General features: G+C 42.2%; 1 protein-coding gene across 1 annotated transcript; it reads right to left on the reverse strand.

The window, feature by feature from the left end:
• Positions 1-390: 390 nt before the first annotated feature.
• On the reverse strand, positions 391-23,562 carry ccdc15 (coiled-coil domain containing 15). The gene is made up of 10 exons (XM_080435797.1): positions 23,132-23,562; positions 14,024-14,179; positions 11,866-12,051; positions 10,834-10,950; positions 9,721-9,900; positions 8,957-9,082; positions 7,867-7,973; positions 2,676-2,867; positions 1,205-1,356; positions 391-618 (listed from the first exon to the last, which is right to left on the reverse strand). The coding sequence occupies exons 1-10, from the start codon at positions 23,321-23,323 to the stop codon at positions 533-535; spliced, it is 1,494 nt and encodes a 497-aa protein (XP_080291923.1). The 5' UTR covers positions 23,324-23,562; the 3' UTR covers positions 391-532.
• Between the last annotated feature and the right edge of the window lie 375 nt (positions 23,563-23,937).

The raw sequence follows: 23,937 nt of genomic DNA on the forward strand, positions 1-23,937 counted from the left end.
CAATTCAGTAATTGCCAATCCCCCTGATAGTGAGGAGTTTCGTTGGGAGGTTATAACGCATGCAGAGGAACACACGCAGAACAGGCAGAAACTGGAGGAGTCACTATTGCAGTGAAAGATCTCTCTCTCCACGGTTACCCCTGTGCCACCTCTGTTTCCCCCAAATCTACATTTCTGATCTGTAATGGTGTTAATGAACTATGAAAGTCAACTTTTAATTTAGTTAAACCCAAACAACCACAATGAGATTTGAACCAAAAACCTTATTTTTCCACAATGACACTTGACAAATCCTCTGGAGAGCAGGTCATATAATAAATTAAAATAATCTACAGTACGTTCTAGAGAGAAACGTTTACTGAAAACAAAATGAGCTGAAATACTCAAATATTCCCAGGTTGCATTTATTAAATGAACCAAATAAAAATAAAATGTTCATTAAACAAAACAGGAAACAGTGTTTCTAGTAAAAACAGAAATGCAGGCGCTGCCGTGTTTACTTCCCAGGTGAGACATTGTGCAAGGACGCCCTCTAGTGGGTGGGGATCCAATGCGGAGCCGTGCTGCCTTCCAGCAGGTCCAAGCTGAACACGGCAGACTGCAGAGCCTTCACATAAGCTGTGGAAGGAGGACATTATATCGTTAACACATAACCCAATTTTTATTTATCTCAATTATATTCCTATGTTGAAAAAACACGAAAAACAAGAAGATCCGGGCACTCAGAAATTTAAAAGAGGAGAACGGGCTTTATTGAAATTTTAAATTTCTGAGTGCCCGGATCTTCTGTTTTTTCCCTGTTTTGTATCCTGCTGGATCCAGGGGCACCACAGACACGTTTTTACTTTTTTCTCCGTGAGCACCTGGTCATTCTGCTTTCACTATATTTCCTGTGGTATTATCACGTTGTACTGAATCGTCTTTCCGTAAAATGTACGTACTGGACAGAGAAAGCAGGGATACAATATCGTCTCAGTCGGGTGGAAACCTCATACGTCCAAAACTGTTACTTTTCAGTATTTCAAATTAAAAAATAGCAAAAGTAGCTGATCTACCAGATCAGGTTTCGAGCTTGTAGATCTGCTACTTTTGAGTGACGCTGTAGTATGATCGAGTAGGGCGTAATTATTTTTTTATATATGGAGATAAGAGGTTTCTAACCGACAGCAACGATATGCAGCAGTATTGCACCATGCATTGGTACCTTTGGGGTTGTTGTAGAAGACACAGTTATTTGCACATGTGTCAGGATGGGCGTCCCAGAATGCATCTCCACAGCAGCAGAGAGGGGGAAGGTCCCACACTTTCTCCTGAGGTAGTCGCTCCTTCAGCCGAGCACGGAAGGCCTCAACAAACCTGGGGGAGGGGGGGGTATGTGTGTGTACAGGTAAGTGTGGTGAGGGGGTTACAGTTAACCAGATAATATCCACATGAGCCCTTTAGGCATGTCATTATAAGCAAAAATGTTTTTCAAACTTAAAAGAAATATATAGCAGATATAGCAGCTCACAATGTGTCGCATTATGAGCTTTTAGATCTGATATTCTCGAATAGCATAGTATGTAGCCCGGCCCGCCTACTTCAAGGGACAGGTGCGTAGGAGCAGCAATTCAATACATGAGACAGGGGAAAAGGGAGATCCCTCACACTGTCTTCACTTACACCAAAAAACGTTTTTAATGCAAATAGCATAGTATAAAATAGGGCTTACGTGGTTAAAGTATGAAAGTGAACAAAAAATACAAAAGTAAAGAGTGAGTTGAGCTGCAATCTCTGTAGTTCTTTGTTTTGATATATCAAATACCAAATTTCAGTTGATCTAATTGTTTAAAATTGGAGCAGCGCATGATTGGAAACGGCAGCTACGTGACGAGGCATGCGTGTTTGCGCTGCGTGTGGCGTTTTTATCTGCTTGCCGAGAGTTTAAATATTTTTTAACACTTGACGTCTGGAAGTGTTTTTAGGCGAGCGCCTTGCATTTTCAGCTGGGAAGAAACTCTTTGGTGGACGCACAGCCTAATTCACAGTCCAAAACACTAGCTTTCCTTCAGCTCCCATTCTTCTTCACTGTTACAGTATGTTTGCGCTCAGAGCTGTAGTGTTCCGCTTTGTACTTCCTCTCCAGAGACCGCTGGTTGTCGACAGTCAGAGATTTTGTGACGCTTCTTTTCACGGTTATAAATACCAAACCACACTCGGAACAACAGATTAATAAAGCAACACACACCAGTGAAAGTAAGTGCTTTTTGTACAGAGACCATCAGGGGTGGGCTGTGGTGGAGCCTACTGGAGCACAGCTCCACTAGCTTTGAAGCTGCACGCAGTCAAAAGAGTTGGATAACAGCGGCTGATGGATTCATGTATAATTGTATAATTACAGAGGTGACTGCAAGGTAAATGCATAATTATGACAACACTAAAGTTTTGCCATTATGCAAGTAAATATAATAAAATTTGATATACCGGTACAGTATATTGTGGGTTAAAAAATAGCCTACATATTAAAGAGGTTATTTCAATCAGCGATCGCTCACGTGTGCGAGCACGTGCAAGCGACGTAGAGCTCCACACGTTTTGAAAATGTTTGCCTAGAATGAGGTTCCCAAAACAGGGACGCCAGGATTAATGTGGTAAAGCGGTGGTGTTCAATTACGAGAGAAAACATGTTAGATTACCTTGTTCTGTCTTTGTCTTCAGGTTTTCTCGTCTTCTCCAAGTTCACGGTCCTCTGTTCCTCTTCCAGTCGTAGTCTCTGCAGGATGAGAAGCTCTCGTTCCTCCATTCTTAACCTGGCTGCTCTCTGCTTCTCCAGGTTGTCCAGGTTCCTCTCCTCCTCCTGCCGCAGCTGCTCATGTTCTGCTTTGATCCTTTAATAAGGGGGAAATGTACCAGCAGCCAACGTTGGCATAAATGACTAAAACAAATAATTTAATCATGTAGATCTCAGGATCCACATGAGAAAATTGTAGCTCCCAATGTGGCTCTTGCACTTCGTCATGGCTCCCCAAGTTTTTTTGCCCCAAGGACCCCACCTTCTAGTGATGTGTCGTTCATGATCGATTTCGTTCAAAATAACTAGTTCATTTGCCTTGAACGTGAACAAGCTCGTTCACTTTCTGAAACTGTTACATTCACGTGCGACGAAAAAAAAAACGCTCCGCGATGGTGTTTTACACACATTATAAAACATGAATTGACCACTTTAGCCCTATTTTATACCTAGGCTAATTGAAAATGGCAGATCTACAAGCTCACAACGCGTCGCATCGCGAGGCGTTGTGAGCTTGTAGATCGGCTATTTTCAAATATGTTAGTACTTTTACTTTTGGTACTTTAAGTATATTTTGATGCCAATACTTTTGTACTTTTACTCAAGTAAATTTTGAACACCAGAAAATAGCGCTACTGAACGAGAACGTGAATGAATCGTTGGAACGAATCATTGCCGTGAACGAAATCGTTCGTTCACTGAAATGAAGCTTTTTTCCCACCACTACCACCTTCAACCTGTAGCTATGAGTGAGGCATCACCAAATAAAATTGTTTATTCGTCATAGAATAGAATAGACCAGACCCCATTCCTTGGGGTGTTTTTCTTATCACTGCATATTTGCACAGGCTGCATTTACCCATCCTATAACTACTAGGAGCAGTGAGCAGCCATTCTACGACGCTCGGGGTGCTCGGGGTGCAATTAGGGGTTTAAGAGTCTTGCTAAGGGACACACATCGACACATTGCTGGCTTGGCCAGGTTCTGGAATGGAACCTGGGACAACGAGGGGCTCTGGCTCCCCAGGAGGGCTCACTATCCACTCAGCTATGGCCGCCCCCGTTCTGCAACATGCACAGACAGGATGATCCCACGGGGGAAATTCAGCTGTGCTCCACCTCCACCTCCACCTCCGACATGAAAAGCATTCCCTTCCATCAATATGATAATGGCCCTCTTTTAGAATAAAACATGACCATCAGACAGCAGCCGTGCATGTTAATAGGTAGAGGTATCGTGCACAATGTGTTGTTCACACCTTTTGTTTTGTTAGGGGAGAGATGTTATGTTCTACCCAGGATTTGAACCCTGGTCGCCCGCGTGAGAGAGATTTTTTAACTAGCATTTTTGCATATTTGTCAACCAGTAGGTGTTCTACCTGACACCAGGGTCTAAATGTCTCAATGGGAGAGTAGAGAGACGACCTCCAAGAAATACAAGAACGCGGCCGTGCGACCATCGGAATGGTCGCCACCAGGTATTCCTAAATGTAATCTCAGTAAAACTATGCCTAACCCTAACCTTTATTCCTAAACTTAACCTCAGTAAAACTATGCCTAACCCTAACCTTTATTCCTAAACTTAACCTCAGTAAAACAAATACAAGAACCGCTGGGAGCGAGATGTCTGCAGAAAAAAATGGGGGCGAGTGTGTTTTGGGGCGAGCGTTCCGGTTACCCCTCCAACCACTGCAGAGGTACTAGTTATATAGTATTATATATACTCTGTTAAATAATATTTTATTCATTAAAATAAGATCCAGATTGCAGCTCTAAGTATTTGGGGCCGTGTCCCCACAGAGAACGCCTTTTGAGCTGAGGAGCGCTTTGGATATCATGTCCACAGCGCTCACACACACAGCATGATGCCTGCACTGTTCAAACCTCAACGATTCAACGTCGGGTTGTACATTATCAGGTTGTCACATACATTCAGAGGGATCAATGACAAATGACCGTCGCTCGTGTCCTTTCAAAAAGTTTTACCGTTTCCAGCTTGAAGCGCCCAGGGCGCTGTATCAACAAAAGGCTGGGTCGTCGAGAGCGCTGAAGCACAATGGTCGGGCACTGGGAAGAGGAGCGCACCAGTGTGTCTTTACCATAGAAATACATGGAAGACTGGCACTGCCAGCTCAAAAGGCGCTCTCTGTGAACACGGCCCCTTAATAAGCCCAACTCCCATGTCTCACTGGGTTACCAACTTCCCAATGCAGAAACTAAACTAGCGATGCAAAAGGTTAACAGTTAAATCTGTGTGTGTACTGTATGACATAATAGGAATGAAAAAGCATTTGAAGTATACATATTTTACAGACATGCCATAAGAGTAAGCAATAGGCCACATTGCTGGCTTGGCCAGGTTCTGGAATGGAACCTGGGACAACGAGGGGCTCTGGCTCCCCAGGAGGGCTCACTATCCACTCAGCTATGGCCGCCCCCGTTCTGCAACATGCACAGACAGGATGATCCCACGGGGGAAATTCAGCTGTGCTCCACCTCCACCTCCACCTCCGACATGAAAAGCATTCCCTTCCATCAATATGATAATGGCCCTCTTTTAGAATAAAACATGACCATCAGACAGCAGCCGTGCATGTTAATAGGTAGAGGTATCGTGCACAATGTGTTGTTCACACCTTTTGTTTTGTTAGGGGAGAGATGTTATGTTCTACCCAGGATTTGAACCCTGGTCGCCCGCGTGAGAGAGATTTTTTAACTAGCATTTTTGCATATTTGTCAACCAGTAGGTGTTCTACCTGACACCAGGGTCTAAATGTCTCAATGGGAGAGTAGAGAGACGACCTCCAAGAAATACAAGAACGCGGCCGTGCGACCATCGGAATGGTCGCCACCAGGTATTCCTAAATGTAATCTCAGTAAAACTATGCCTAACCCTAACCTTTATTCCTAAACTTAACCTCAGTAAAACTATGCCTAACCCTAACCTTTATTCCTAAACTTAACCTCAGTAAAACAAATACAAGAACCGCTGGGAGCGAGATGTCTGCAGAAAAAAATGGGGGCGAGTGTGTTTTGGGGCGAGCGTTCCGGTTACCCCTCCAACCACTGCAGAGGTACTAGTTATATAGTATTATATATACTCTGTTAAATAATATTTTATTCATTAAAATAAGATCCAGATTGCAGCTCTAAGTATTTGGGGCCGTGTCCCCACAGAGAACGCCTTTTGAGCTGAGGAGCGCTTTGGATATCATGTCCACAGCGCTCACACACACAGCATGATGCCTGCACTGTTCAAACCTCAACGATTCAACGTCGGGTTGTACATTATCAGGTTGTCACATACATTCAGAGGGATCAATGACAAATGACCGTCGCTCGTGTCCTTTCAAAAAGTTTTACCGTTTCCAGCTTGAAGCGCCCAGGGCGCTGTATCAACAAAAGGCTGGGTCGTCGAGAGCGCTGAAGCACAATGGTCGGGCACTGGGAAGAGGAGCGCACCAGTGTGTCTTTACCATAGAAATACATGGAAGACTGGCACTGCCAGCTCAAAAGGCGCTCTCTGTGAACACGGCCCCTTAATAAGCCCAACTCCCATGTCTCACTGGGTTACCAACTTCCCAATGCAGAAACTAAACTAGCGATGCAAAAGGTTAACAGTTAAATCTGTGTGTGTACTGTATGACATAATAGGAATGAAAAAGCATTTGAAGTATACATATTTTACAGACATGCCATAAGAGTAAGCAATAGGCCACATTGCTGGCTTGGCCAGGTTCTGGAATGGAACCTGGGACAACGAGGGGCTCTGGCTCCCCAGGAGGGCTCACTATCCACTCAGCTATGGCCGCCCCCGTTCTGCAACATGCACAGACAGGATGATCCCACGGGGGAAATTCAGCTGTGCTCCACCTCCACCTCCACCTCCGACATGAAAAGCATTCCCTTCCATCAATATGATAATGGCCCTCTTTTAGAATAAAACATGACCATCAGACAGCAGCCGTGCATGTTAATAGGTAGAGGTATCGTGCACAATGTGTTGTTCACACCTTTTGTTTTGTTAGGGGAGAGATGTTATGTTCTACCCAGGATTTGAACCCTGGTCGCCCGCGTGAGAGAGATTTTTTAACTAGCATTTTTGCATATTTGTCAACCAGTAGGTGTTCTACCTGACACCAGGGTCTAAATGTCTCAATGGGAGAGTAGAGAGACGACCTCCAAGAAATACAAGAACGCGGCCGTGCGACCATCGGAATGGTCGCCACCAGGTATTCCTAAATGTAATCTCAGTAAAACTATGCCTAACCCTAACCTTTATTCCTAAACTTAACCTCAGTAAAACTATGCCTAACCCTAACCTTTATTCCTAAACTTAACCTCAGTAAAACAAATACAAGAACCGCTGGGAGCGAGATGTCTGCAGAAAAAAATGGGGGCGAGTGTGTTTTGGGGCGAGCGTTCCGGTTACCCCTCCAACCACTGCAGAGGTACTAGTTATATAGTATTATATATACTCTGTTAAATAATATTTTATTCATTAAAATAAGATCCAGATTGCAGCTCTAAGTATTTGGGGCCGTGTCCCCACAGAGAACGCCTTTTGAGCTGAGGAGCGCTTTGGATATCATGTCCACAGCGCTCACACACACAGCATGATGCCTGCACTGTTCAAACCTCAACGATTCAACGTCGGGTTGTACATTATCAGGTTGTCACATACATTCAGAGGGATCAATGACAAATGACCGTCGCTCGTGTCCTTTCAAAAAGTTTTACCGTTTCCAGCTTGAAGCGCCCAGGGCGCTGTATCAACAAAAGGCTGGGTCGTCGAGAGCGCTGAAGCACAATGGTCGGGCACTGGGAAGAGGAGCGCACCAGTGTGTCTTTACCATAGAAATACATGGAAGACTGGCACTGCCAGCTCAAAAGGCGCTCTCTGTGAACACGGCCCCTTAATAAGCCCAACTCCCATGTCTCACTGGGTTACCAACTTCCCAATGCAGAAACTAAACTAGCGATGCAAAAGGTTAACAGTTAAATCTGTGTGTGTACTGTATGACATAATAGGAATGAAAAAGCATTTGAAGTATACATATTTTACAGACATGCCATAAGAGTAAGCAATAGGCCACCTTGCGATGCGTTTCAGGTGCTTGCTTTGTCGTCTGTGCTCCTTCACTTGCTCTCTCTCCATGTCCATGTACAGCCGGCGATGCCTGACCAAGCGAGACTGGTGGTGCTGCATGAAGACAAGATGTTTACCTGGGTTAACAGATTATCACTTCAAATGGGCTTCTAGTTACAGCTGGGCAATCTGTCCAATGTCTCCATATTTTCTTCCAAGAATTCTTAATTTTACCATTCAACGGTGTACCTGGATATTTACTGAACCTAAACAAAACTAGCCTACAGTGAAACATTTTGAGTGTCAATTTAAAAAGGGACACTTTTTAATTTTGAACCTAAATCCCATTGTTAATGTGAGGAGATCATATATAGCATGGCTTCAAAACATCTTTGAAACGTTGCAGGGACATTTCTGCATTCTGTGGAGGCAAGCTCTAAATATACACTACCGTATGTATATGATCTCCTCATATCAGAACAATGGGATTTATGTTGGCAAAGTGTGCCTTTAATTCTGGGAGAAATTGGGTCCATTTTATACTCGGAATTAAATGAACAATCAGGAGTTTGCTGTGTAGATCAAAGTGTCTCAATCAGTGTCGAGCAAGGACAACTTGAGCAGATGAAAACATATTGAATTATTTAATACAGTTTATTACACAGCTTGGTTGAATGCTTAATTCTGATCTCTCAATCTGATCACTGGTCAATCACTGAATTCATCTGTGTGTTATTTTAAAATAATGACTGCTGAACTCAATAACAGACTGCTGTCTAATCAAAGGCTCAGAGCACCTGCGCAAATCAATCTGCCTTGCTTGATTTTGTGCCGTATCCAACATAGAAGCCAAACATTGCTCTCAAGAATGTTTTCGAAGCGAGAAATAGGAAATGCAGAAACCAAAAATTGATTGTATTTGATCAACCAATCAATGATCAATGACCCCTCCACTTTGCGTGGGGATCTAATCATCCTGTCAGGGTTTATTTCTCAACAATGACCGGCTCGTCGTCAATTATCCCTTGCATGATGACCCGCTCCCCCATTGATTAACCCTTGCATATTGGGTGCAGACGTTGATGTTAAACTGTCACCTGTCTTTTGATTTCCTGTGGATCGTCCAGAGGCCACAGCACCTGTGGGACTCTGGTACTGGTCCTCGAACCATCAGCAGGACCTGTTCCATGATGATCCCTGAAGACCTGCTCAGTCACCTGAAACTTTCACACACACACAAAACACACACGCACGCACGCACGCATACACACCATTCAACGACAAGGTCAGCCACTCAGCCAGGTAGACAAAATTAAACAATAAAATTACGAAACAAAGGATGAAAATGGAAAAGAAAATGAGTTGAATGACTGCTTTTGATAGATACAACTATTCTTTCTGTCATGGACTAAACCAGAGCTTTTAACCACTTATGCTCTAAATAGCAAAAAAAATGCCGATCCACAAGCTTACGATGCGTCAATGCGTTGTGAGCTTGTAGATCGGCTGTTTTGGCCATGACATGGCTAAAATGGGGACGGCAGGGTTAAAGTGGTTGACAGCAAGGTGAGTGCCGCGCTATGAGCTTGTATACAGTATCTGCTATTTTTGAATAGCCAAAGTATAAAATAATGGTTATAGTTAAAAGACACAGATGCGTTTCCGGATTGAATGGGTTAACTCAACATAAACAAAGGTGTACAGTGTACTCTTTGACCCTCGTATTATTGTACTGTAGGTATTTTTTAACACTTCAAAATCTGAGTCATTTTAACTCACGGGCCACGGCAGTGTAAAAATGGACCTGCATTCACTGCAGTGTATATGGGTAAAAACACAGACTTAGAGGTGGAACACTGACCGGGTCAGTGTCAAAGGTGACACTCTTCCGTCCTCCGGCGTGGACATAAACACTCTGCCGGACCAGAGGACAGACGTGTCCACCGGTCAAGGGGACATCTTCCTCCTCTGCCTCGCTGCTCAGATCCTCCTCTTCCTCATTCGTTTCCTCTTCTGCTCGTAGCGTTTTAGAAATAGGCTTCTGTTTGGGAACAGTGGAAAAAAATGTTTTATATTAAAGTCTGACTCAGCAATAAAGAACAATTATAGAAACCACGGGTTTCGTCAAAAGACACACACACTTACTCACGCACACACGTTGGTATTCCCGTACTGTTGAGGACAGCAACATTCCCCCCCCCCCTTTTTTTTCATTTTAACCCTAATCCTAACCCTGACCCCAACCTCTAAAATGAAAACAACATTTCTCTTGTGGGGTTAAAGGGATATTTCAAACATTCAAACATGTTTGGGGTCATTTTAACGTCTACCCTGGCTTTTGTGGTCACCCCAGACTGTTTTTAAGTTGCTTGATTCAGTATTTAGATATTTGATATTCATTTTATCAGACACGCCCCCTTCCTATACAACACAATTGTAACTTAAAACTCCATTTTAACCATCATGGATTCATGGAAAACACCCGTCCTTGGTTCTGATGACTGATATTGTCCTTCTAATGCATAAGGGGCGTGTTTTTTCAATTACTTTTTCCCATTTTTTAAATTTTATTTAGTATTTAATTATTTTTTTTAAATCCCCCCCCCCCCCAAAAAAAAAATACTAAATGAAAAAAGGAATTGAAAAAACACCATTGAATCTAAACATGGTTACAATGGGTTTGTACAGGAAGGGGGCGTGTCTAATAAAATTCATATCAAATATCTAAATACTGAATCAAGCAACTTAAAAAACTGCCTGGGGTGAAACACAAAAGCCTGAAGAGACGTTAAAATGACCCCAAACATGTTTGAAAGTGAAATATCTCTTTAAGGAAAGTGGTCCTTAGTTACAAGGTTGTTTTCAACTTCTCTCAAGTTCTACTATACTTGTGGAGACACCTGGCCCTCATAAGTATAGTAGTACTTGGTACACACAGACACACACACACACACAAACACAAATACACACTCACATCTCTGGTTGGAGAGACGTGCCACACGCCTCCAGGAAGCTCTGATATCATTTCTCCGTCTGTGAGGATCTGACATTTGGCCAGTCTGCGCCTGACATGTCTCATGCCTTTACTGGGCTGGAAAATAGCAGAAGAAAACAACCATCACCATTAATCACCATCATAACATTGAATTGCTCATACAGGGAAAGATTATGTATCACTGATACTATACTACACATTAAAATCTGCTGTGTCTGGAATCTGGAGTGTTAACCACTTAACCCATTTAGACCTGAGGCCGATTTTAAAAACACCTTCTAAATCCTAATCTAAGTTTTCAGAAAAAACTTCTATTTTTTTTTACTTCCTGTTGCTATATACATAGCAACAGGAACACTTTCCCGGTTTTAATAGGTTGTTGAAGTAACCCTGTTAACAAACACGATGGCAATATCGGACTAGAGCTGTAAAAAGTAACAAGGACTTGTTAGGACTTTTTTTTGTGTTATCATTTTAGCCTAAATGTCCGACTGTACCTCGTGCCGTTTACATTTCTGACTAATATAGTTAATTAATTTCCTTTAGTCTCCTTTAGTTGTTATACTTTGTCGTACTAGTGTCAGACAAAAATAGCTGATCCACAAGCACAACGTGTCATATGTTTGATATTATACTGTTTAGTTTCAATGTACAGATTATTCATTTTTTTAATCTAATATTATTGATATTATACGGTTCAGACTGACGATGATAGGTTCTTGATTTACCTATGATCCTAGATTACTATTTCAACACATTTCATGTATTACCTCTTGTTTACCTGCTTACTGTAGGTCGCTCAGGATTAAGATTGTCTGACTGCTAAATGCTTACATTGCAAATGGTAATATTGCATAGAAAGAAGAAGGTTTTAACCTACAATGACATGCTCAAATGGTGGACATGTAGGTCCATTCAAATAAAATGAGCAATTTAACTGTGTGTGCGTGGTAGACAATAAACATACGTTGTTTGTTTTTTATCAATGACATTTTTGCAGAGGCATCTGACCTGCTGAGAATGCTGCTCTGCTGCTCTGTGCTGTTCATGGCCTCTGGCCAAGCCCAGGCCTTCAACCTTGTCAGCGTGCAGAATGTCCAGCGCCCCCTGCTGGGAGGAGAGTGACTGATGCTTGGCTGGGGAGTAATGCTGGTAGGAATCCTGAGGTCGGTGTGGAAATCTGCTTTCATATTCAGCCTGGGGGGTAAGCAAAGAGTCAACACATGATTCAACAGTGGTGGAAGAAGTACTCAGATATTTTTCTTAAGTAAAAGTAGCAATACCACAATATGAAAACACTCTGTTACAAGTAAAAGGCCTGTGTTCAAAATGTTACTTGAGTAAAAGTACAAAAGTATTGGCATCACAAAATACTTTAATTCTGGGAGAAATTGGGACAAAATACTTAAAGTACCAAAAGTAAAAGTACTAACATGTTTGAAAATAGCCGATCTACAAGCTCACAACGCGTCGCGATGCGACGCATTGTGAGCTTGTAGATTTGCTATTTTCAAATAGTCTATGTATAAAATAGGGCTAAAGTGGTTAATGTATGTTTTATAATGTAATAATAATTATAAATCTGCAAAGTAACTAGTAACTTAAGTTATCACATAATTGTAGAAGAGGAAAAGTACAATATTTTCCTCAGAGATGTAGTGGAGTAAAAGTAAAAGTATTGAAAATTGGAAATACTCCAGTAAAGTAAAAGTACCTCAAAATTGTACTTAAGTACAGTACTTGAGTAAATGTACTTAGTTACTTTACACCACTGGGATTCAACATGGATCTTTCATATTGTACCTGGGGTACACAAAGAGTCAACACATGATTCAACATGGATCTTTCATATTGTACCTGGGGTACACAAAGAGTCAACACATGATTCAACATGGATCTTTCATATTGTACCTGGGGTACACAAATAGTCAACACATGATTCAACATGGATCTTTCATATTGTACCTGGGGTACACAAATAGTCAACACATGATTCAACATGGATCTTTCATATTGTACCTGGGGTACACAAAGAGTCAACACATGATTCAACATGGATCTTGCATGACGGCAGTGGAGAGCGGTTCCGGTGTAAATCAAAATACATTTCTGAACATCGTGCCACAAGGGTCTCCTTGACTAGCCCACATTTCTTCAACATTATGGAGTCAACATCATGGGGTTAAGTGAGGGTGTCGATTTTCTAAAAATAATTTATCGAGATCAGTTATTTTTGGCAAGCGACAAACTTTTACAACGGAGTATAAATCTGGTTTTAGTCTGGGTGGGTTAGCAGCTGACCAGCTAGTGCATCAATGTCCCGTTATGTTTGCTTCTGACCGAAGTAAAGCAAATGATTCAGTTTTAAGATTTATTTTTATAAACTGATGGGATTTCAATTTCATTGATCATTGATCTATCATGTAAATAATATATGAATACCATGAACAAAATATGAGATATGCTGTGCTGTTGTTGACTTAAATTAAGGTCATTCTACCATTGGAGAGCCAGCAGGACAGTAGTAGTAATGACCAATGTTCACTGACAAAGAACTTATCAGATGCTAATGACAAAGCCATCGTCTGCCCCCATTTTAGACCATTACAGTATGAAAAGAACTTTGTGTTCCATATGAAAGGAACTTTAATGAAACCAGTAAGACCAGTTTGGACAGAGGTGTGGAATCAGCCATATGAGACCATCTTGAATGTACTGAATACTGGAATATCTTGTTAAATAACAAGGGTCCTACATTAGCATTGACTTTGCACTTAGCAACTCAATGCGTTGTGAGCTTGTAGATTGGATTTTTTTCAGTGAAGAGAGTTGATGTAGAGGGGGGGAAATTAGGGGACTTGTATAGAGCACCGAAGTCTGACGTCTAGAGGGCGCTATTCCGCTGGTTTGTGGCTTTATTTTTTTGTGTTGAAATCCCCATTGAGGAATCTTAGATCACGTCATATAAGAACTGTGTTCCAAACATAAACACACCACCCGGTGATTTTACTCATATGGATATGAAGCATCAACTGAAGGTGGAACACCATTGACTGAACCTCACATCAGTCGATTCATACATTACATGCCATTATGCGCCATCATCTTTCTGAATTGATGTGTGGTTCAGTCAATGGGACTATAACATGAGGTGAGCACCAACATTGACCTGCTGCTGCTGGGATGTTTTCTGCAGCTGTCGTCTCCTCTTGAGGGCTTGAGCTTGCTGGACCCGCCGGCGAACATCCTGTTGAAACTGAACCAGTCTCTGCTCCCTCTGCCTTCTCACTTCTAACTGTTGCTCCTCCGTTAGCAACGCTAGAACCTGGTGATGTTCAAATACATAAAAAGCACAATAAGTTCCAAAAGAACGTCAGCTCCATCCAGCTCACAACAATCCTGCAGTCAGCACTGAATGCCACTGATAACCCCCATTCTCCATAGAGCCAAGTTGTCAGCAGAAGTTGTAAATATCAAGTATAAACCCGGGATCCTCAAATTGGCAATTATTAGTGCCTACATATGTCATCATTAATTGTGACAGTAGAAGTAGTAACAGAGATTTATCATTCAAATGTAGCCTACTGTGAACCAGATATAAATCAAATTAATAATAAAACTAAATGGCTTTATGTGGGGGGGAAAAGCAGCAACTGCTTTATTTCAGATTTAGTTAAGTCTAGCTCAGTTTTAAAGTTAGTGGTTTGGAGATTGAGAGGTGGTTTGTAGATTGAGAGGCCACAGAATGGTAAAGTGAAGACTACCTATACTAGTCTCAGGCGGTCTTCACTTCTACTTCTAATCTTCAGTCTCTACTCTCTAGGCACTCTAAAGGTCCTTACACACCGGCGAATGTGGCGAATATACGCAAAATTCGGACTCGTTCCGAATAATTAAAAGACGCTTTTTCGCTTTTCCGCTTTTTCGCGCCATGTACGCTTGCATTGACTTTATAATGTTTTTTAAAAAAGCGTATTATTCGCACGAAAAAAATCGCCCCGGTGTGTACACACCGGCGAATATGCGAATATACGCAAAATTCGGACTCGTTCCGAATAATTAAAAGACGCTTTTTCGCTTCGCGAAACTGATGTGGACGCTTGCATTGACTTTATAAGGTTTAAAAAAAAAACGTATTTATTCGCATGAAGAATTCGCCCCGGTGTGTAAAGGTCCTTACACACCGGCGAATGTGCGAATATACGCAAAATTCGGACTCGTTCCGAATAATTAAAAGACGCTTTTTCGCTTCGCTTTTCCGCTTTTTCGCGCCATGTACGCTTGCATTGACTTTATAAGGTTTTTAAAAAAAGCGTATTATTCGCACGAAAAAATCGCCCCGGTGTGTACACACCGGCGAATATGCGAATATGCGAATATACGCAAAATTCGGACTCGTTCCGAATAATTAAAAGACGCTTTTTCGCTTCGCGAAACTGATGTGGACGCTTGCATTGACTTTATAAGGTTTAAAAAAAAAACGTATTTATTCGCATGAAGAATTCGAGCTCCGTTCCGGTAGCAAATATAACACATCCGGTTTCTGAGCTAGCAAATATAAGGTTTCCGGTTGCCTTCAAAGTAAGAGCATCGCATTTAATGTTTTATGAAAGACATACATGCATTTCGAAAAAGACATTTATACAGTGGTGGAAAGTAACTAAGTACATGTAATCAATTACTGTACTATGCATTTTGAAAAATACACGTATACAGTGGTGGAAAGTAACTAAGTACTACTCCACTACATTTCAGAGGCAGATATTATACTAGTTACTTGTTACTTTGTATATTTTTGATTATAATTACAAGACCACTTCAGCCCTATTTAAACTTTGGAAATTTGAAAATAGCCGATCTACAAGCAAAAGATTTTTATATTTATACAAGACCACTTCAGCCCTATTTAAACTTTGGCAATTTGAAAATAGCCGATCTACAAGCAAATATTTGTATATTTAATTACATTTTGATACCAGTACTTTTACTTAATTACATTTAGAATTCAGGACTTTTACTTTTGCAGAGTATTTCTACATTGCAGTATTGATACTTTTACTTAAGTAAAACATTTTAGTACTTTTTCCACCACTGCATTGATGGATGTATTTATAAGAATTAGCCTACGCCCTAACAGGTCGTTATTGAAATTGGCCTTTGATCCACATTCAATGGGCACTTAGCACATTTTCCATACACCCATGTTTAACCACTGTGATTAGACTGTAAACAGGTTTCAGATTTAAATTGGAATGCCAAAGATGGCAATCCCCTTTCTATAAATAATAATAGTAGCTTGTACAGGTGTAACATGTGGGGGGTTTATAAACATATTTAACAATACAATACAGTGTGTGTGTGTGTGTGTGTGTGTGTGTGTGTGTGTGTGTGTGTGTGTGTGTGTTTGTCATGGCATGGTGTTTTTTCCCCTCAATTTCTTTAGAGCACAAAGCCCAAATACCATTGAATATAATATATATGTATATATATATACGTATACGTATACGTATACGTATACGTATACGTATACGTATACGTATATGTATATGTATATGTGTGTGTGTGTGTGTGTGTGTGTGTCAATGCAACAACTACAGTTGTTAAAAAACAGTTTTGTCTGAATCCAGCCACTGTAGTCCACACACTAAACCTATATTTTCTACAGAGGTTGTGAATATTTGATTGTTAGGTTAGTGCATCAATGATCTTGTTGTACAGTATGTTAAAATGTTTTGTTGAAATGTATATACACATTTGCTTTATGACAATGTTGTAATTAGAGCAGATGATACAAATATAAACATCCTTCAACCAGCAAATGCATTGCAATTGGCAAAACCACATGGGTACATTTATTTCTATGTGAAATGTAATGATGCATCACTTAATGCTGTTATCACAATAGAGGACAATTTGGAAGATATTGGCCATGGTGTGGATGTGTTTTTTTGCAATGAAAGACCAAATCACAATGGCCCTCATTTATCAACGCGGTGCAGCCCAAATAATGGGCGTAGAGCGAGATCACCGCACCTTTCGGCATTTATCAATATATCCTGACGTGGGCTTCATCCTACCGTACACTGAGATCTCACGTCTGGTCGAGACCAGTTGTTGACGTTGGCTGCGCCCGTTTATTCCATTCTAGACCTGCGGAGCAGCATTGTCTGACTGTCTGACAGGCATCTGGACACATAATCCACTCCTAAATGTATATCTACACTAATAAATAATCCCTGTGAAAATATAACATTTTATAAAGTAATTTAAACAAACTGCTTTAACAGTCATTCAGTTGCATTGGCTATTTTAAAATAGCAGATCTGCAAGCTCAAAAACGGGTCGCATCGCGACGCGTTGTGAGCTTGTAGATCTGCTATTTTCAAAATATACGAGCGCTTTTGCGTCGGGACTCGGGAGTCCCGCGGTCGGGACTGCCGACGATCTTTTCATGGACAGTGAGGTGTACAAACTTACAGTAACTTGTCCTATGTTATGGAGTTATGTCATAGAGAGTTACGAAGTCTACAACCTGGCTGGGTTAAGGATATAAACCCGACGCTCCAATCTCTTATTAACGTGGCGGAATCACTGCCGCGGAATGACTGCCGCCCGTCCGAGTCTCACGGGGAATATCCTACATGACTGCTTGTGCACTGATCGGTATGGGTTAAATAAATTAATATACAAACGTATTCCATTCATGGCGATGTGATTGGTATCATAATATGTCATTCATGTAGGCTACAAGCCTAAGTGACAAAGATTGTACCGCTACGGATTACATGAAAGACACAGTTGGGCGTGTGTGTGTGTGTGTGTGTGTGTGTGCGTGTGTGTGTGTGTGAGTGAGTGAGTGAGAGAGAGAGAGAGAGAGGTGAGGCGTGTGCGTGTGCGTGTGTGTGTGACTTGACAGGCAGCGAGGCGAGGCGATCGGGGGAAACTCTTTCTTATTGGCTTTTGATGTCTTTGGTCGTATTCTGATTCTTCTTCATGTCGTAAAATCGGGGCGTTTTGAGAATATTTAAGGGCGTGTTATTTAAATGACGCTCGTTTTCAGACGTGAGATTTATCAAAGCTCCGACCTGATGTACGCCAGGATTGGCTGTGTAGGATCCGTTGATAAATGTGACTTTGACGTTGGTGTACGCCGAATATATGGAAAAATATAAGCCGGTTTAGCTGCGTTGATAAATGAGGGCCAATATGTGTGAAGCCATACCATTACCAATACTAACATTTCTAAAACAGACATCTGCTTTCCAAAAATGTCACACACGGCTTGCAGCAGCAGCAGCGCAGTCCCCAGCATTGTTTAAAAGAGCGCTTGAGAAACTTGCCAACACTCAGGTGGTGTCATTAGTGTCTCGGCAATTTTCTATGACAGACGTGTACCACATATTAAACAGCTTTGTGAATGACACACTTGGGGCTCCTTTCCTTGGAAATGACCTGCTTTGCCTTAAAAGTCTTGGTCGCTATATTTGTACTCAATGTGGTGACCAGGCCGTACCATCTAGAAAGAACATATCAGAACTCATAGTGCAGCCACTTGAAGTGTCACAAAAAGGCATCTTGGACACAGTTGCCAAAATATGTTCTGCTCAACTTGACCAATGTGAAACATGTAAGCAGGACTTAAGCTTATCAACCTATCAAGTAATTCACAGCCCACAGACTTTACTTCTCCTGCTAAGATCTGGTGCAGAAATTCCCAAAACGTTCACTCTCTCCTGTCTGTACCACCAAAATGATTATGCTGTGTCCAGCATTTGTGCATTTTTTGACAAGTCACCATATGTGTCATTGTACACGTGTAAAGACCAGCAATGGCATATCATGACAAAAGCATCCAATGACACAGCAGGCTATACCTTTGAGCTGATGCTAAAAATACTGACCACAGCTAGTTGCTTTGTCGTGTCATACGAGAAAACTAATAGTGTGAAACTAATCAACTTTCAGCAGGTCGAACAAAAACATAAATGCACAGACAGATGCAAACAACACAAGCAGACAAGGGCTAGAAAAGGGAGATCCATTCCAACGGCAGCTGTGGAGAATAACGAGTGGCTGAGTGATAAGATGATCGATGAGTACCATAAGCTCTTGCTTTCGAGTGTTGAAAGAAAAAAAAATGCATTTATTTGTCCCAGCACTTTTGTAAGCCAACAGTTACAGAGTTTTTGGTGTGATGACATCAGTGTCCTCCCAGATGTACCACGAGCATCACGCAATTGGTGGAACTACGAGTTGGTGATATTGCCCGTCAACGCAAATAAGTCCCATTGGGGAGCCATCGCGGTAGATTTCACCAAAAAGACAGTGAATGGTGATGTTATAGTATTAGATGTTGTGATAATGGATTCACTACGTGTGCATGAGCAAGACCTGGTTAAGGCATTTTTTCCACTGCAAAGGTACTTAGCATTACAGTACTTTGCATTGTATGGTAGAGGTATGGGTATTACATTTAGATATGAGTGTTATCACAGTTGTCCCAATTTCATAGAACAAACTGACGGCAGCAGCTGTGGTATTTTCACTTGTTTGTTTTCCAAAGCTGTTCTGTTTGATGTGAGCCTCAACACTTTCAAAAGCCACCGTGAAAAGCGAGATTGTGTTATGCATGAGTTGTCAGGCAAAAAGATATTTATCTGAGTACAAAGTTAAAGCATGTACTGTGATTTACTGTATCTTGGACAAACTACCTAAAAGGCTCTGTTGTGTCTGTTGTAGGAGAACGTCACAAATGGAGGATGCGAGGGACCAGAACTGACATGTTCCCAAGACACCAGGAGGGAACGTCATTTTGGTCTTCCTTTTTTTCCTTTAGGTTTTGATTTAATCAAATGTTTTCTTCTTTTTTTCTTTTGTCTTTGTGCTTACTGTGATCATCTAAAAACAAACATTAGAGCACAGGACTATGCAATGTTTGGACTGAGCTGGTTCTGCTTTATATACGTACATCTATCTATTGATCAATTTGTGTGTGTGTGTGTGTGTGTACAATGTTTGCACTTTAAGTTTGCTGTGTTGCACTTTTGAGTGATGTTTGCACTTCAGTATATTGCATGTTATACTTTTTTATACATTTGAGTGATGTTTGCACGTTGGTACATTGCATGTTGTACCCGTTTATTATACATTTGAGTGATCTTTGCACTTAGGTACGTTGCACGCAGTACCATTTTATACTTTTGAGTGTGGTTTGCACTTCCTAGAACTTCCACATTTTTACAGTTTTGCATGATGATTGTGTTTGAATAATGTTTGCTGTTATTAACACACACACATATAGTAAATTGATCAAATCTGTGACTACTAAACTACTAAAGTAGCCTCTCAGTCCACCTTAAGACAATTGGCAATGTTTAAAAACAAATATTGGAAAATGTATTTATATATATTCTGTTTTTGATAAATTGTACACTGTTTTATTAGTAAAGAGTAATTAAAAGGTCTTTTTTTAAACTTTCAAAGCCTGTCTGTATTCTTTTATGGTGTGGGGTTGTGTGGCCACTTGTATACACTATTGGGTTAGGGTATGGCCACTTGTATACACTATTGGGTTAGGGTATGGCCACTTGTATACACTATTGTCTGAAAAGGGCCCTTTTCTGACCCCTGACCTCACTGGACGGCCCGCCACTTTTTTCTACACCTTAGTGCCGCTTAGCGGAGAGTGTGGCTGTGTAGAGGGGGTCTCCCCGAACGCGTGCGTACCTCAGAAGTTCCGGCACTAAGCACCGTCTCCTGTCCAGTGTCCAATTTGTATAGGCTATGCACTGAAAAGGGCCCTTTTCTGACCCTTGACCTCACTGGACGGCCCGCCACTTTTTTTTACACCTTAGTGCCGCTTAGCGGAGAGTGTGGCTGTGTAGAGGGGGTCTCCCCGAACGCGTGCGTACCTCAGAAGTTCCGGCACTAAGCACCGTCTCCTGTCCAGTGTCCAATTTGTATAGGCTATGCACTGAAAAGGGCCCTTTTCTGACCCCTGACCTCACTGGACGGCCCGCCACTTTTTTCTACACCTTAGTGCCGCTTAGCGGAGAGTGTGGCTGTGTAGAGGGGGTCTCCCCGAACGCGTGCGTACCTCAGAAGTTCCGGCACTAAGCACCGTCTCCTGTCCAGTGTCCAATTTGTATAGGCTATGCACTGAAAAGGGCCCTTTTCTGACCCTTGACCTCACTGGACGGCCCGCCACTTTTTTTTACACCTTAGTGCCGCTTAGCGGAGAGTGTGGCTGTGTAGAGGGGGTCTCCCCGAACGCGTGCGTACCTCAGAAGTTCCGGCACTAAGCACCGTCTCCTGTCCAGTGTCCAATTTGTATAGGCTATGCACTGAAAAGGGCCCTTTTCTGACCCTTGACCTCACTGGACGGCCCGCCACTTTTTTTTACACCTTAGTGCCGCTTAGCGGAGAGTGTGGCTGTGTAGAGGGGGTCTCCCCGAACGCGTGCGTACCTCAGAAGTTCCGGCACTAAGCACCGTCTCCTGTCCAGTGTCCAATTTGTATAGGCTATGCACTGAAAAGGGCCCTTTTCTGACCCTTGACCTCACTGGACGGCCCGCCACTTTTTTTTACACCTTAGTGCCGCTTAGCGGAGAGTGTGGCTGTGTAGAGGGGGTCTCCCCGAACGCGTGCGTACCTCAGAAGTTCCGGCACTAAGCACCGTCTCCTGTCCAGTGTCCAATTTGTATAGGCTATGCACTGAAAAGGGCCCTTTTCTGACCCCTGACCTCACTGGACGGCCCGCCACTTTTTTCTACACCTTAGTGCCGCTTAGCGGAGAGTGTGGCTGTGTAGAGGGGGTCTCCCCGAACGCGTGCGTACCTCAGAAGTTCCGGCACTAAGCACCGTCTCCTGTCCAGTGTCCAATTTGTATAGGCTATGCACTGAAAAGGGCCCTTTTCTGACCCTTGACCTCACTGGACGGCCCGCCACTTTTTTTTACACCTTAGTGCCGCTTAGCGGAGAGTGTGGCTGTGTAGAGGGGGTCTCCCCGAACGCGTGCGTACCTCAGAAGTTCCGGCACTAAGCACCGTCTCCTGTCCAGTGTCCAATTTGTATAGGCTATGCACTCCTTTGAACAGCATCTATCAATTTAGATAAATAATTAATGTTTTAAATCCGTTTTTGTTACACAGAAACATAATATGTGATATATAGCTTCGTTTAAATGCTTAATTTATAGTTTTAATGTGCAAATGAACCGTTTTTCAATGGTTTTCAATGGTTTCTTTTTACTCTAGAGGCTACTCTTATTCTGAAGAGATCGTCCACCGGAAGTCTTATATTTGCTCCGTTATATTTGCTGACTGAACACTGCTAAGAATTCGCCCCGGTGTGTAAGGACCTTTAGACTGAAGATTAGATGTAGAAAGTGTTTTAACAAGTCCAAACAGACTGCTGCAGACTGGGCAAGAGAAACGGCTGTAGTCAATGGATCTGCATTTCAATAGTTTGACAACCTGCAAAATAAGATCCATCCAGATAACAACTGTTTTGTTGCACAAATATACACGGTATACATGTGTGACAAAGTAAGACCATCAAATATGTATTTTATCGAGTCTGACTTCTACTTTCGTATCTATGAATATGGAAATGTCAAAATCGATAAAATACATGTGATGATTAGTCATGGTATCACAAGACGGACCGTCATGGATAAACTTCAACCTGGTGTTTGCACTTTCTCCGTTTTTGGCCCATACATCTACATAAGCGTTCAGATTTCAAATATAAAGTGCTTGCCCCATGGCCACGGATGTTACAATTATATTGTACGGCCCCTCAGAAGTACCCTTATCTTCCGTATTGTTCAATAAAAAGCATTTTAATCTGATCGTTGGCCATTTTCTCATAGTTATAATGTATCAGAGTGTAATACACCTCCCAACCGATAGGGTCGTGTAGTTGAACGAATGTGGAGAAAATACGGAGAAAATGGCCACCGTTCGGATTAAAATGCTTTTTTATTAAATAATACGGAATATACGGGTACTTCTGAGGGCCCGGACAAAATTGCAACATCCGTGGCCATGGGGTAAGCACATATTTGAAATGTGAACCTTTATGTAGATGTACGGACCAAACAGGGAGAAAGTGCAAACACTATTTTGAAGATCATCCATGACTGACGTCTGATCCATCCATAGCCTTGAAGGAGTTCTCCTTCTAGGCAATGGACCAGAGCTGATCTTGATCCAAGGCTAGTGTGACACATGCATGTGGAGCTGTCGTGGTGGAAGGAGCAGCACTGAGCACTCACAAAGGGATGTTGCTGCAGCTCGTGTCCGTCTTCCACCCAGGCTCCCACGGCCGCTACAGCCTGGTTCCTCTCGGCCAACACTTTGGTTCCACTTCCAGGCCGACAGCCCGGGGCGGTGGCGCTGATCCGCCCGCCCGGAGGAGCGCTGGCCGCGCCGGTTCTGTTCATCACGACGTGGTCTCTCCGGTTCATCGCAACAAAACAAGCCTCGCGTCAGGATTAATCGTTTAATATGGATTTATTGCTGTAGAGCTGTAAAGCGTTATAGTTTCATATTCATTTGATCGTATTAAATGTAGGCCTACATGTAGCGACTATTTAGAAAGACTGGACTCCGCACATAATAAGATAACTTTAAAGTTGTCCCAACTTGTCCGTAACAGACTTTGTTTACCGTTTAGCTTGTTGTTTCCAAATTCCAACCGTCCGCCTCAAACAAATGTACGTTACGTAATCAATGTGCGACTTCGACGCCGGTTGCATAGCAACTACAGTATAGCAACCATAGAGTTAAAAATAACAACGCCACACAGATAGCAACGCCACTTGTTCTCAAAAAGTGGAGTCTGGGGACCCCCAGTGGCCATTTAGGGGGTTCCATGCAAAATGAGCAACAGTGTAACCTCGCGTCACCAGTCTTTCCACCTCTAGCAACCAATGAAAGCCCCATTCAAATGTTCTGTTATTTTCGAAACATTTTGACAAATCTAATCTTATGGGGGTCCCTCCCTGGGGAAAAAAAGTTTCAAATGGGGGTCTATGGCCAAATACTATCAATTTGGGGGTCTTTGACATTAAAATGATAG

The sequence above is a fragment of the Gymnoscopelus braueri genome, assembly GCF_963280865.1.
Source record: "Gymnoscopelus braueri genome assembly, chromosome: 8".
NCBI classification, from domain to species: Eukaryota; Metazoa; Chordata; class Actinopteri; order Myctophiformes; family Myctophidae; genus Gymnoscopelus; species Gymnoscopelus braueri.